The 16,503-nt window shown below is 44.2% G+C and overlaps 1 protein-coding gene and 1 non-coding gene across 8 annotated transcripts in view; one reads left to right on the forward strand and one right to left on the reverse strand.

The window, feature by feature from the left end:
• The window catches only part of LOC144689492 (SAM and SH3 domain-containing protein 1-like), a 141,421-nt gene that overhangs the window by 74,163 nt on the left and 50,755 nt on the right, over positions 1–16,503 (reverse strand). For 2 of the 7 annotated variants that reach the window (XM_078556624.1, XM_078556623.1), the window contains exon 1: positions 13,417–13,850. The exons of 3 other annotated variants lie outside the window; for them this stretch is intronic. In XM_078556624.1, the coding sequence (XP_078412750.1) occupies positions 13,417–13,515 (99 nt within the window). In that variant the 5' untranslated portion in view covers positions 13,516–13,850. Of the gene's footprint in view, positions 1–10,760; positions 10,771–13,416; positions 13,851–15,671; positions 15,790–16,503 lie in introns of those variants that run through there. 2 more of the 7 variants (XM_078556625.1, XM_078556626.1) reach the window with 2 other exon arrangements.
• Positions 15,428–15,538, forward strand: LOC144690210 (U5 spliceosomal RNA). Its single transcript, XR_013578812.1, has one exon. It is a non-coding gene; the product is annotated as a U5 spliceosomal RNA (small nuclear RNA).

Here is a 16,503-nt window from a genome sequence, read left to right on the forward strand (position 1 = left end):
CTTGTCAAAGGCCTTACTGAAATCCATGTAGATAACATCCACTGCCATTCCAGCATTGATCATCTTTGTCACTTCCTCGAAAAACTTGATCAAGTTAGTGAGACACGGCCTCCCCTTCACAAAACCATGCTGCCTCTCATTAATACGCCCATTTGCTTCCAAATGGTAGTAAATCCTGTCACGAAGAATCTTTTCCAATAATTTCCCTACCACTGAAGTAAGGCTCACCGGCCTGTAATTTCCTGGATTATCCCTGCTACCCTTCTTAAACAATGGAACAACATTGGCCATTCTCCAGTCCTCTGGGACCTCACCCGTAGCCAGTGAGGATACAAAGATGACTCCTTGCTTAAGTTTCTTCCTACTGTCTTTGTATTCTCCATGGGCTTCATCTGTTCCCAGCCTTCTAGCCCTTACGAATGCTTCCCTTTTCTTTTTGACTAATCTCACAATATCCTTCGTTATCCAAGGTTCCTGAAACTTGCCATGCTTATCCTTCATCTTAGCAGGAACATGCCGGTCCTGAATTCTTATCAACTGACGTTTGAAAGCCCCCCACATGTCAGTTGTTGATTTGCCCTCAAACATCCGCCTCCAGTCTAGATTCCTCAGTTCCTGCCTAATATTGTTATAATTAGCCTTCCCCCAATTAAGCACCTTAACCCGAGGATTCCTGTTATCCTTATCCACCAGTACCTTGAAACTTACTGAATGATGGTCACTTTTCCCGAAATGGTCCCCTACTGAAACTTCGACCACCTGGCTGGGTTCATTCCCTAATACCAGGTCCCAGTATTGCCCCTTCCCTAGTTGGACTATCTACATATTGTCTCAGGAAGCCTCCCTGGATGCACCTTACAAATTCTGGACCATCCAAACCCCTAGCACTAAGTGATTCCCAGTCAATATAGGGAAAGTTAAAATCACCCACCACAACAACCCTAATGCTTTTACATCTTTCCAAAATCTGCCTACATAACTGTTCCTCAATCCCCCGCCGGCAATTGGGAGGCCTATTGTAAATCCCCAACATTGTGACTGCACCCTTCCTATTCTGGAGCTCTACCCATATTGCCTCGCTGCATGAGCACTCCAAGGTGTCCTCCTGTTGTACAGCTGTGATATTCTCCTTACCCAGCAGTGCAACTCCCCCACCTCTTCTACATCCCTCTCTATCCAGCCTGAAACATCTAAATCCTGGAATGTTTATCTGCCAATACTGTGTAATATACCTGAACATCCCCAAATGACCTGAATGCCATTAATTGACTGTTAGTAACAGAGCAGATACCCAAACACACAGTTACCCTTGGTAACAGTGCGTTAGATAAAATAACACATTAGGACTGACCACCGGTAATAGTAGATCAGAAAGCTGAACATGCTGGGGCTTATTATTAGTAACAGTGCGTTGGATACTTGGAAATGCTGGAACAGATGGTTAGTAATAGTGCATCAAAGACCAAAACATGATCAGTCTTATCTTTAGGAACAACATTAAATAGCTGAATATGAAATAACTAAGCAGTGTTAACAGTGCATCAGTTACCTGAACATAATATAACTGACCATTGACAATGAGTCAGTTACCTTAACATGCTCAAACTGACCTTTAAGAACAGAGCATTAGAGAATGTTGGGACTAAGCATTACTAACAGTGTGCGAGATATATGAACACTCAATAACTGATTGTTGATAACAGTACATCAGATACATGAACACTCTCAAACTGACCGTTAGTAAAAGAACATTAGATAGCTGAACATGCTCAAACTGACCTTTTGCAACAATGTGTCAGAAAGCTGACCGTCATGCGACTGAATGTTACTCACAATCTGTCAAATACCTGAACATGATTAAACTGACTAGTGTTAAGTGCATTAGATACCTGAGCATGTTCAAAATAACCATTTGCAACTGTTCATGAAAATCCAAACTCTCTTGAACTGGCCATTGGTAACAGAACTTTTGAATAACTGAACATGCTCATACTGACCATTAGAAAGAGCTTTGGACACCTGGGTACTCAAACTGAGACAGCTTCTCACATATAAACATATGTATTAGGAGCAGGAGTCGCCTACTAGGCCCTTCAAACCTGCTCCACCATTCAATAAGATCATGGCTGATTGATTTTAACCTTAACTCCACATTCTTGGCTACCCCCAATAACCTTTCACCCCCTTGCTTATCAAGAATCCATCTATCTCTGCCTTAAACGTATTCAAAGACTTCTTCCATCGCCTTTTGAGGAAGAGTGTTCCAGAGACCCGCAACTCTCAGAGAAAAAAATTTCTCCTCATCTCTGTCTTAAGTGGGCGACCCCTTATTTTTAAACAGTGACCCCTAGTTCTAGATTCTCCCACAAGTGGAAACATCCTCTCCACATCCATCCTGTCAAGACCCTCCAGGACATTATATATTTCAATCAAGTCATCTCTTACTCTTCTAAACCCCAGCGGATACAAGTCTAGCCTGTTGTAAGACAACCTGCCATTCGAGGTGTTAGTCTGGTAAACCTTCTCCGAACTGCTTCCAACACATTTACATCCTTCCTTAAATGAGACCAATACTATACACAGTACTCCAAATGCAATCTCACCAATGCCCTGTATAACTGAAGCATAACCTCCCTTTTGTATTCAATTCCCCTTGCAATAAACAATAACATTCTATTTGCTTTCCTAATTACCTGCAGACTAATCTTTTGCGATTCATGCACGAGGACTCCCAGATCCCTCTGCATCTCAGAGCTCTGCAATCTCTCACCATTTAGATGATATGCCTCTGTTTTATTCTTCCTGCCAAATAGACAATTTCACATTTTCCCACATTATTCTCTATTTGCCAGATCTTTGCCCACTCACCTAACCTATCTATATCCTTTTGTAGCTTCCTTATGTCCTCTTCACAACTTACTTTCCTAACTTTGTGTCATTGGCATACTTGGCAACCATACCTTCAGTCCCTTCACCCAAATCATTTATATAAATTGTAAAGAGTTAAGGCCCCAGCACAGATTTCTGTGGCACACTACTCATTACATCTTGCCAACCAGAAAATTAGCCAATAATGCCTAATCTCTGCTTCCTATTAGCTAGCCAATCTTCTATCCATGCCAAATACATTACCTCCTACATCATGAGCTTTTATTTTCCACAATAACCTTTGATGTGGCACCTTATCAAATACCTTCTGAAAATCTGTACAATACATCCCATCATTGCCCTTTATCCACAGCACATGTTACTTCTTCAAAGAACTCCAATAAATTGGTTAAACATTATTTTCCTTTCATGAAACCATATTGACTCTGCCTGATTACCTTGAATTTATCTAAGTGCCCTGTTATAATGTCTTTAATAATAGCTCCTAACATTTTCCCTATACACAGATGTTAAGCTAACTGGCCTGTAGTTTCCTGCTTTCTGTCTCACCCCCTTTTTGAACAAAGGAGTTACATTTGCTATTTTCCAATCTAATGGAACTAGTGAATTTTGTAAAAGTAAAACTATCGCATCAACTATGTCACTAGCCACTTCTTTTAAGATCCTAGGATGAAATCCATCAGGACCAGGAATCTGTCAACCCACAGTTCCACAATTTGCTAAAAACTACATCGCCGATGATTGTAATTTACCTGAGTTCCTCCCTCCCTTCCAATTCCTGATTTACAGCTATTTCTGGGATGTTGCTTGTATCGTCTATAGTGAAGACTGATGCAAAATACCTGTTCAATTCATCTGCCATCTCCTTATTTTCCATTATTAATTCTCCAGACTCACTCTCTATAGGACCAATGCTCACTTTAACAACTTTTCTTTCTTAAATACCTGTTGAAACTCTTACCGTCTGCCTTGATATTTCTGGCTAGCTTTCCTGCATATTCTATTTTTTCCCCTCTTATTAAACTTTGCTGTTTTTTTTTATATCCTGTCCAATCTTCTGACCTGCCACTCATCTTCGTGCAATTATATGCTTTTTCATTAAGTTTGATGCTACCTTTAACTTTTTTAGTTAAATGGATGGTGGGACTTTCTCTTGGAATTTTTCTTTTTCGTTGGAATGTATTTATTCTGTGTATTCTGAAAAATCCCCTTAAATGTCTGCATCTCTGTTGACCTATCCCTTAACCTCAATTGCCAGTTCACTTTTGCTAGCACTGCTTTCATACCATCATAATTGCCCTTAATTAAGATTAAAATATTAGTCTTACTCGCCCTTAAACTGAATGTGAAATTCAATCATATTATGATCACTGCTGCCTAGGGGGTGCCTTCACTCTGAGGTCATTAATCAATTCTAATTAATTCCAGAACACTCCCAAACAGGCCATCAGTAACAGTGTATTAGAAAGATGAACTTCAATAAGTGACCATCAATAACACTGCATCAGAGACAAGAATAGGACAGAATGAAATGGTTACAGCATAAAAGAAGGCCATTTGACCCATTGTGCCCATGCCGGCTCTCTATAAGAGCAACTGAGTTTGTCCCTCCCACCATTTGAAAAAAAAAATGTCAAAAACTGGACTGACTGCTGGTAACAGTCTGCTAGATTACTGGACACGCTGAACTAACAGTGCATCAGATACCTGAATGTACTATAACCGACTTTCAGTAACAGTGCATCAGATATCTGAACACACCATAACTGACCGTCGGTAACAGTGCATCAGATACCTGAACACACCATAACTGACCAGCAGTAACAGTGCATCAGATATCTGAACACACCGTAACTGACCGTCAGTAACAGTGCATCAGATACCTGAACACACCATAACTGACCGTCGGTAACAGTGCATCAGATACCTGAACACACCGTAACTGACCAGCAGTAACAGTGCACCAGATACCTGAACACACCATAACTGACCGTCGGTAACAGTGCATCAGATACCTGAACACACCATAACTGACCAGCAGTAACAGTGCATCAGATATCTGAACACACCGTAACTGACCGTCAGTAACAGTGCATCAGATACCTGAACACACCATAACTGACCGTTGGTAACAGTGCATCAGATACCTGAACACACCGTAACTGACCAGCAGTAACAGTGCACCAGATACCTGAACACACCATAACTGACCGTCGGTAACAGTGCATCAGATACCTGAACACACCATAACTGACCAGCAGTAACAGTGCATCAGATACCTGAACACACCGTAACTGACCGTCAGTAACAGTGCATCAGATACCTGAACACACCATAACTGACCAGCAGTAACAGTGCATCAGATACCTGAACACACCGTAAGTGACCAGCAGTAACAGTGCATCAGATACCTGAACACGCTGTAACTGACCGTCAGTAACAGTGCATCAGATACCTGAACACACCATAACTGACCATCAGTAACAGTGCATCAGATACCTGAACACACGGAAACTGACCAGCAGTAACAGTGCATCAGCTTTCTTGACACACCATAACATTATAACCTCATAGTGAAGGCACCTCTAAGTAGCAGAGATCATAAAATAATTGAATTTCACATTCCATTTGAGGGAGAGAGGAGTGCATTGAAGACTAGTCTTTTAAACTTAAATAAGAGCAATTTTGAGGGCATTAAGACAGAGCTGGCTAAAGTGAACTGGGAACTTAGGTTAAAGGATAGGTCAGTAGAGATGCAGTGGCAGACATTTAAGGAGATATTTCAGAATACTCAGGAAAGATACATTACAATGAGAAAGAATGACTCTAAGGGAAAGACACACTGTGGCTAACTAAGGAAGTTAAAGATAGCATTAAATTGAAAGAAAAAGCATATAATTTCACAAAGATGAGTGGCAGGTCAGAAGACTGGACAGAATATAAAGAACGAAAAAGAATGACCAGAAGGTCAATATGGAAGGAGAAACTAGAGTATGAGAGAAAGCTAACTGGAAATATAAAAACTGATAGCAAGAGTTTTTACAGGTATTTTAAAAAGAAAAAGAGTAAAGTGAGCATTGGTCCTCTAGAGAGTGAGAATGGGTAATTAATAATGGAAAACAAGGAAATGGCAAATGAATTGAACCAATATTTTGTCTGTCTTCACTGTAGAGTGTACAATAACATCCCAGAAATAAGTGTGAATTAGGGGATGAAAGGGTATTGAGAAAATTATTAGAACTAAAAGCTGAAACGTTCCCAGGTCCTGATGGGCTTCATCCTAGTGTCTTAAAAGAAGTGGCTGCGGAGATAGTAGATGCATTGGTTTAAATTTTTCAAAATTCTCTAGATTCTGGAAAATTACGAATGTGACTCCTTTACTCAAGAGAGAAACAGAAAGCAGGCAACTGCAGGCCAGTTAGCTTAACATCTGTCATAGGGAAATTGCTGGAATCTATGATTAAGGAGGTTATAGCAGGGCACTTAGAAAATCTCAATGCAATCAGGCAGAGTCAACATGGTTTTATGAAAGGAAAATCATGTTTGACTAATTTATTGAAGTTCTTTGAAGAAGTAACAAGCAACGTGAATAAAGGGGAATCTATAGATGTGCTGTACTTAGATTTCCAGAAGGCATTTGACAAGGTGCCACATCAAAGATTATGATGCAAAATAAGAGCTCATGGTGTAGGTGATAACATAATAGCATAGACAGAGGATTGACTAGCTAATAGGAAACAGAGAGTAGGAAAAAATGGGTCATTTTTCATTTGGCAAGTTGTGAAAAGTGGAGTGTCACAAGGATCAGTGTTGGGGTCTCAACTATTTACAATTTATATCAATGACTTGAATGAACGGGCTGAATGTATGGGTGCTAAACTTGCTGAGGGTGGACCTGATAAAGGTAAACAAAATTATGAGGGGCATAGATGGTAGATAGGAAGAAACTTTTCCCCTTAGCAGAGGTGTCAATAACCAGGGGGCATAGGTTTAAGGTAAGCGGCAGGAGGTTTAGAGGGGATTTAAGGAAAAATTTTTTAACCCAGAGGGTGGTTGGAATCTGGAACACACCGCCTGAGGGGGTGGTAGAGGCAGGAACCCTCACAACATTTAAGTATTTAGATGAGCACTTGAAACGCCATAGCATACAGGGCTACGGGCCAAGCACTGGAAAATGGGTTTAGAATAGAGAGGTGCTTGATGGCCAGCATGGACACGATGGGCTGAAGGGCCTGTTTCTGTGCTGTATAACTCTATGACTCTATATCTGTTACACCGTTACTGATAGTCAGTTACAGTGTGATCCGATATCTGATGCACTGTTACTGATGGTCAGTTACAATGTGTTCCGATATCTGGTGCACTGTTACTGATGATCAGTTAAGGTGTGTTCAGATATCTGATGCACTATAACTGATGGTCAGTTACGACATGTTCCAATATCTGGTGCATTGTCACTGATGGTCAGTTACGGCGTGTTCCGATATTTGATGCACTGATTCTGACTGTCAGTTACATTGTGTTTGGATATCTGATGCACTGTTACCCACCCCGTCATGCCTGAAGATTCTATGCCCTGGAATATTGAGCTGCCAGTCCTGCCCTTCCCTCAACCATGTCTCTGTGATAGCAACAATATCATATCCCCATGTGTTAATCAACGCCCCCAATTCATCTGCTTTACTTGTAAGACTCCTTGTGTTAAAATAGGTGCAACCCAGCCTTGCATTATTCCCTTGAGCCTTAACAGGTCTATATTTGCTCAGCCTTTCAGACTGACTTAGTTTCTCTTTTATATTTGGCTGTGCATCGCCCCCTACTGTACCTCCACTCTGTATCCCATCCCCCTGCCAAATTAGTTTAAACCCCCCACCAACAGCATAGCAAACCTCCCCGTAAGGACGTTGGTCCTTTTCCGGTTCAGGCGTAACCCTTCCGACTTGTACAGGCCCCACATTCACCAGAAACAGACCCAGTGACCCAGGAAACTAAAGCCCTCCCTCCTGCACCATCTCTTCAGCCACGCATTCATCCTCTCTATCCTCCTATTCCTATACTCACTAGCAAGTGGCACAGGGAGTAATCCAGAGATTACAACCTTTGAGGCCCTGCTTTTTAATCTACTACCTAGCTCCCTAAATTCTTGTTGCAGGACCCTCTTTCTACCTATGTCATTGGTGCCAATATGAGCCACGATCTCTGACTGTTCGCTCTCCCCCTTCAGAATGCCCTGCAGCCGTTCTGTGACATCCTTGACACTGGCACATCATCCTGGAGTCACATTTATGGCCGCAGAAGCACCTGTCTGCACTCCTCACTATTGAGTCTCCTACCACTATTGCTCTTGCACTCTTACTCCTCCCCCCTTGTGCAGCTGAGCCACCCACAGTGCCGTGAACTTGGCTCTGGCTGCACTCTCCAGAGGAACCTTCACCCTCACCGCTTTCCAGCACAGAAAAACGGTTCTTGAGTGAGATGCACTCTGGGGCTTTCCTGACTATCTGCCTGTCTCCCTTCTTTTGACTGGTGGTCACCCATTCCCTCTCTGACTGCACTTCCTTAAGCTGCGGAGTGACCACATCTAAAAACGTGCTATCCATGTAACCCTCAGCCTCGTGGATGCACCGCTGTGTCCCCAGCTGACACTCAAGCTCCGAAACCCATTGCTCAAGCTGGTCAAGCCGGTGGCACTTCCTGCACATGTGGTCATCCAGACTGCAAAGAATGTCTAAGAATCCCCACGTGCTGCAGGTCGTACAACACACAGGACTGAGCTCTCTTGCCATACTTTTTATTTGTTTCTAATTAAAAGATTATTTCCTTAAATTTAAGCCAAGTGGAAAACTATTTAGCTTTTCTTTAAAAAATGCTCAGGCTCTTATCTTCTGCAATGTCACTTTAAAGCGGGAAAAAAACAACTTACCCATTATCTATCAGCTCTCTCTCTTGTCCTGACGTCACACCTTTCGAATTCCAGTGCGGTCGAGTGTCTGGGTGAGAACCAGCTTCCTCACAGGTAAACTCCCGCTCCGCTCCCTCACAGGTAAACTCCCGCTCCGCTCCCTCACAGGTAAACTCCCGCTCCGCTCCCTCACAGGTAAACTCCCGCTCCGCTCCCTCACAGGTAAACTCCCGCTCCGCTCCCTCACAGGTAAACTCCCGCTCCGCTCCCTCACAGGTAAACTCCCGCTCCGCTCCCTCACAGGTAAACTCCCGCTCCGCTCCCTCACAGGTAAACTCCCGCTCCGCTCCCTCACAGGTAAACTCCCGCTCTTTATACAGCCGCTCCGCTCCCTCACAGGTAAACTCCCGCTCTTTATACAGCCGCTCCGCTCCCTCACAGGTAAACTCCCGCTCTTTATACAGCCGCTCCGCTCCCTCACAGGTAAACTCCCTTTCTTTATACAGCCGCTCCGCTCCCTCACAGGTAAACTCCCGCTCCGCTCCCTCACAGGTAAACTCTCGCTCTTTATACAGCCGCTCCGCTCCCTCACAGGTAAACTCCCGCTCCGCTCCCTCACAGGTAAACTCCCGCTCCGCTCCCTCACAGGTAAACTCTCGCTCTTTATACAGCCGCTCCGCTCCCTCACAGGTAAACTCCCGCTCTTTATACAGCCGCTCCGCTCCCTCACAGGTAAACTCCCTTTCTTTATACAGCCGCTCCGCTCCCTCACAGGTAAACTCCCGCTCTTTATACAGCCGCTCCGCTCCCTCACAGGTAAACTCCTGCTCTTTATACAGCCGCTCCGCTCCCTCACAGGTAAACTCCCGCGCTTTATACAGCCGCTCCGCTCCCTCACAGGTAAACTCCTGCTCTTTATACTCCCGCTCCGCTCCCTCACAGGTAAACTCCCACTCCGCTCAATCACAGGTAAACTCTCACTCTTTATACAGCCGCTCCGCTCCCTCACAGGTAAACTCCCGCTCTTTATACAGCCGCTCCGCTCCCTCACAGGTAAACTCCCGCTCTTTATACAGCCGCTCCGCTCCCTCACAGGTAAACTCCTGCTCTTTATACAGCCGCTCCGCTCCCTCACAGGTAAACTCCCGCGCTTTATACAGCCGCTCCGCTCCCTCACAGGTAAACCCCTGCTCTTTATACAGCCGCTCCGCTCCCTCACAGGTAAACTCTTGCTCTTTATACAGCCGCTCCGCTCCCTTACAGGTAAACTCCTGCTCTTTATACAGCCGCTCCGCTCCCTTACAGGTAAACTCCCTTTCTTTATACAGCCGCTCCGCTCCCTCACAGGTAAACTCCCGCTCCGCTCCCTCACAGGTAAACTCTCGCTCTTTATACAGCCGCTCCGCTCCCTCACAGGTAAACTCCCGTTCTTTATACAGCCGCTCCGCTCCCTCACAGGTAAACTCCTGCTCTTTATACAGCCGCTCCGCTCCCTTACAGGTAAACTCCCGCTCTTTATACAGCCGCTCCGCTCTCTCACAGGTAAACTCCTGCTCTTTATACAGCCGTACCGCTCCCTCACAGGTAAACTCCCGCTCTTTATACAGCCGCTCCGCTCCCTCACAGGTAAATTCCCGCTCTTTATACAGCCTCTCCGCTCCCTCACAGGTAAACTCCCGTTCTTTATACAGCCTCTCCGCTCCTTCACAGGTAAACTCCCATTCTTTATACAGCCGCTCCGCTCCCTCACAGGTAAACTCCCGTTCTTTATACAGCCTCTCCGCTCCCTCACAGGTAAACTCCCGCTCTTTATACAGCTGCTCTGCTCTCACTCTTTTTTATTGTTTTACCTTAATTATTTATTTAATTTCCCCATTCCTTAGGTTGCTAATTTAATAATAATCAAAAAGTGATAGTTACACAGCCGCTAATTTATATCTATAACAAAGCTAAAAGCTGAAATACTCACCAGCCAATTACCTGTCTGCTCTCCTGTGATGTCACTTTGTTTTTTCGGTGTTGGTTTGAATCGTTGTTTGGGGGGGGGGGGGGGGGGCTTTTGTCTCTCTCCCCCCACTCTTTATTCATTCTCTCTCCGTGCTCTTTTCGTCCAGGGCAGCTCTCGCTCCTGCCACTGAACACAGCGTAACTGACCATCAACGTCAGTGCATCAGATATTGGAACACACCGTAACTGACCGTCAGTAACAGTGCATCAGATACCTGAACACACCGTAACTGACCAGCAGTAACAGTGCACCAGATACCTGAACACACCGTAACTGACCGTCAGTAACAGTGCACCAGATACCTGAACACACCGTAACTGACCATTAGTAACAGTGCACCAGATACCTGAACACACCTTAACTGACCGTCAGTAACAGTGCATCAGATACCTGAACACACCATTACTGACCGTCAGTAACAGTGCACCAGATACCTGAACATACCGTAACTGACCGTCAGTAACAGTGCACCAGATACCTGAACACACCGTAACTGACCATCAGTAACAGTGCATCAGATACCTGAACACACCGTAACTGACCGTCAGTAACAGTGCACCAGATACCTGAACACACGGAAACTGACCGTCAGTAATAGTGCATCAGATAACTGAACACACTGTAACTGACCGTCAGTAACAGTGCACCAGATACCTGAACACACCGTAACTGACCGTCAGTAACAGTGCACCAGATACCCGAACACACCGTAACTGACCGTCAGTAACAGTGCATCAGATACCTGAACACATTGTAACTGACCATCAGTAACAGTGCATCAGATACCTGAACACACCGTAACTGACCGTCAGTAACAGTGCATCAGATACCTGAACACATTGTAACTGACCGTCAGTAACAGTGCACCAGATACCTGAACACATTGTAACTGACCGTCAGTAACAGTGCACCAGATACCTGAACACACCGTAACTGACCGTCAGTAACAGTGCACCAGATACCTGAACACACCGTAACTGACCGTCAGTAACAGTGCATCAGATACCTGAACACATTGTAACTGACCATCAGTAACAGTGCATCAGATACCTGAACACACCGTAACTGACCGTCAGTAACAGTGCATCAGATACCTGAACACATTGTAACTGACCATCAGTAACAGTGCACCAGATACCTGAACACATTGTAACTGACCATTAGTAACAGTGCACCAGATACCTGAACACACCATAACTGACCGTCAGTAACAGTGCAACAGATACCTGAATACACCGTAACTGACCGTCAGTAACAGTGCATCAGATAACTGAACACACTGTAATTGACCGTCAGTAACGGTGGCTCAATTATTGGAACACACCATAACTGACCGTCAGTAACAGTGCATCAGATAACTGAACACGCAGTAACTGACCGTCAGTAACAGTGCATCAGGAAGCTGATCACATGGAAAAGGCCCATCAGTAACAGTCATGCATCAGATATCTAAACATATACTGTAACTGACCGTTAGTAAGTGCAGTGCATCAGATATCTGAACGCACTGTAACTGACCATTACCAACAGCACATCAGGAAGCTGAACATGCTCAAATCGAACATTAGTGAAAGCATGTCTGTTATTTGAACAGTATTGAGCTAAGCACAAGTAACAGTGCATGAGATACCAGAATGCGGTCAAAAATGACCACTGGTAACAATGTACCAATTACCTGAACACGTTTAAATTGACTGTTGATAACAATGCGTCAAATAGCTGAACGTTAAATAACTGACCATTACTAAAAGTGCATCTGTTACGTGAAATGCCCGATTATGTCAGATACCTGAACACACTCAAACTGAACACTACTGAGTGTGTCAGATACCTGAACACACTCAAACTGAACACTACTGAGTGTGTCAGATACCTGAACACTCTCAAACTAAACACTACTGAGTGTGTCAGATTGCTGAATGCTCTCAAACTGACCATTACTGACAGTGTGTCAGATTGCTGAACGCTCTCAAACTGACCATTACTGACAGTGTGACAGATGGACGAACATATCCAAAATAACAATTAGTAACCATGTGTCAAATGTTTGTTCATGTTTGAACTGAACATTGTTAATAAAGTGTCAGGTATCTGAATATGCACTAACTCACCATTGGCAACAGTTGGTTAGATGCCTGAACACACTCAAACTGACGTATAGTAACAGTGCATAAGATATTTGACACTCCTGAACTGACAGTTTTGAACTTTGTGAGAAATACCTGAACATCCTTTAACTGACCACAAATAACAGTGTATCAGAATGCTGAGCACACACCAATTGTTAGCAATAGTTGTCAGGAGGGTGAATACTCCTCACTAATAGAAAGTGTGTGTCAGGTACCTGAACATGCACACACTTACAGAATAGTATGTTTGCTTACGCAGACCATATCATCAACAAGCTAAAGTAAAGCAATTAAATCAAAGAAAGAACAAAGGTGAAAAGGCAAGTGAAGTAGGAAGTTACTTCGAAGTAAATTCTCGAGATTCGCTTTGAGATTCCCTCAATAACATCTGCTGTTCCTGACGGAATTTCCTTTAGTTTGTTTATTTCCCCGAAGGAAATCGCTAAACAATTGAACCTTCCTGAATAACACCCCCTCCCCCAACTCACCAACATCCCCATCATATCCCTCCAGAGTGTGCAGAATGTATCTGGTAGTCCAACCGAGGGGGCCTGAGACTCATGGGGAGTATTTGGGTCTTCGTCCATCGCACTGTTCTCCAAGGTCCTCCGGTTAAGAGCAGCTTGCGACCTAGATTTCCCCCAGGACACACTTCTGACCGGATCACACTCCAGCAGTCCCTCTGAAGCTCTTCGCCATTCTTTGCTCCGGCGATCAATCACTGCAACAGACAAATGGCCTCAAAGGGGAAGGGAGGGGGAGAAAGTACCAGGCTCTGGTCAGTAAATCCCCAAGGCCCGAGAGGGTAGTTCACTTCCCACACTCCGGCCACAGTCCTGCTCTTGCTGCGGGCCTCTCTCTCTCTGCCGATCAGGGAAAGCGAGGACACCAGCCGCTTGTCACTTCTCCTGCAATCGCTCTCAAAGTTTCCACAGCACTTGGCCAGATGTCTGGGAGAGTCCAACTCCAACCGAAAACAAGGAAAACTTTCTGCAGTTTGTCAAGAGAGATCGGCCTGGTCCCAGCAGAGTGCACGAGTTTCTGTTAGGCCGGGTGACGCTATTGTCCTATAAACACATTCTTTTTAAAAAACGGCTATTCGACGAAATATGGGCATGAAAGGCTCCCCGAAGGTGGTGCAGGGTTTCAGGCACACACCTCCCCTCTCCACAAAGTGAACTCTTCCTACTTCACATGACTGCTTCTCCCCCCACCCCTCCCCTCACCACCACCACCCCACCCGACCCTCCTCCCCTCCCACATCAGCACTTCGCTACAAAAGCTGCTCTGATGTCAGATGCTGGTGGAGAATAATCACAGTGTGTGCAGAGAGGGCTGCATCTGTTTGGCCCAGTATTAATGCAACGCATTTAACCAACAACAACATAACAAAGAAAGTTGCAGCTCAGAGCCAGACTGTACAGTCGAGGCTGCGAACCTCACTCACTCTTTGCATTTTGGATTGGCGACACAGGAAAGCTAAAAGAGTGCATAAAATTATGAGGGGTTTTGATAGCTTCTCCTCATTTGCTCTGTCTCCACTGGCAAGGAGCGTCGGTCACCAGAGGATGCAGATTTAAGATCATTGGCAAAAGAACCGGTAGGGGGGGGAAGATGAAGAGAATTCCTTTTACACGGCAAGTAGTTATGATCTGCAATGCACTGCCCGAAAGCTAGGGTGGTGGAAACAGATTCAGTCGTAACTTTCAAAAAGCAATTTGTGCTCTCGTGAACAACTTTTCAACAGACTGTTTGGTTTCCTTAAACTTCTCACCGCTAGCTCAACTTAATTCCTTGAAATGCTTTGCCAGAAAGTGACACTGATTTTTTTTTCCCCAACTGACCAGATCCTTCCCCTTATGGTTTCTGAACCGACTCCTGTGATTCAGGCCGAATCCTTCATTCGGACTCCGAACAATGAAATGGAGAACTGAACAGTCAATTGTGAAGAGACTGAATCAGTCTCGCTGTGTTGCTTTGAGTGTAAATTATCCTTGTCTGCAGTCTATCTCCAACTGAATATTGAAATTAAAATTGGTACAAAACTTAAGGCAGTAGTCATTTTTAAAAATTCCTTTTGCACTGTGGCAGGGTTTAAAGAAGAACTATCAAATGACATCAGACAGAAAGCAGCACGTTTCTACAACTTTAAGTAAAAATTGCGAAATAAAAAAAAACTCAACATATTTGAAGAGTCAAAAAGCAACTTTTGAAAAAGGTCCATCCGTAGAATGGCGCACTGGACTGTGCATCAAACCTTAACCTGTATTCTTCCAGTCCCAAACTGAATAAACAGGTAGAACAACTTCAAGCCTGAACTCCCAGTTCTTGGATCATCTGACCTTAAATGTGCTCTTAAGTGGCTCAGTGTCACATTCTGTTTTACAATGCCCCTGTGAAGTGCCTTGGAACGCTTTATTACGTTAAAGGCGCAATATAACTATAAATCATCGCTGTTGCTGCAAAAACAGCTGAAACGAGTAACTAATTAAAAAATGCAAATCATGTCTCTTCAGATCGTATAAATCTTTCGCCTTTTACTAACGATTTCCGTGGAGTGGAGCACTCGGAGTTTCAATGAATTTTTTGTGGCCCTGCTTTAGTGGGGCTGAAAAAAAAAATACGCGGCAGAAACATGCAGAACATGGAAAATAAAACCCCAGGTTACAGGACCTAAGTGTTGCTTGGGAGATATGCAGTCAGTCATAGCTGTTAGCTTTTCACTTACTTGGAGTGAACTTACCATGTGACATCACGAAAGACAGGACTCCAGCTATTCTCCAGTCTAACTCTTCCTCTGACTGGCAGCATGTAGCGCATACACCTGCAGTCCCATCAAACTTTAGTTAGAAGTCCATCCCATGTGAAACCATGCTGAGCACTGAAGAGGGATTAGTTCCCAACAGTCGAAACAAAGTCCAGGTGATCCGCAATCCAGGAAAACAGCAGTTCCCTTTATTTCCCCAATCTGTAATCTTTTCTCCCAGAAACTATTGTTTGCCTCTACTACAGGCACACTTTTGGATAACTCGCCCTTCCCTTTCCAGAAAGCCCTTCCTCTTCTGGTGACGACGTGATTTCCACCCTTGCTCCTTTCAACACCAGAATCAGCTGTTGCTAACAGCAACCCGTGGCTGAAAATTGGCACCGTGACAGCTCACCTCCCAACCCTGCAGCAAGTGCGGCTCCACACCTACTGAACAATAAACATTCTGTACAAACAGGCACCAAGCTGCAAATCTGGCGCAATCTCTCTCTCCTAACAATTAATCTCAAAGTCACTACAGATTTATAATAATACCTGGCTTTAAAGGTACAAGATAGCAGAATCGTGCACCATGCAAGGTATTATACCCTGCTCATTCTAAGACTGTGTTATTATAATTCTATATATTATATATACAGAGAAATGAGGCATTTAGCCCAACTGTATTCATGCTCCATTTGAACTTCCCCTCACCTTGCTTCATCTCATCCTATCAACCACAATAATAACCACCTGCATTTAAATAGTGCCATGGTAATACATTCCAAAATGCTTCATAGAAGGGCTATCAGAGAAGTTGGACACCAAA

This window comes from Cetorhinus maximus, chromosome 14 (genome assembly GCF_964194155.1).
Source record: "Cetorhinus maximus chromosome 14, sCetMax3.hap1.1, whole genome shotgun sequence".
Classification (NCBI taxonomy): Eukaryota; Metazoa; Chordata; class Chondrichthyes; order Lamniformes; family Cetorhinidae; genus Cetorhinus; species Cetorhinus maximus.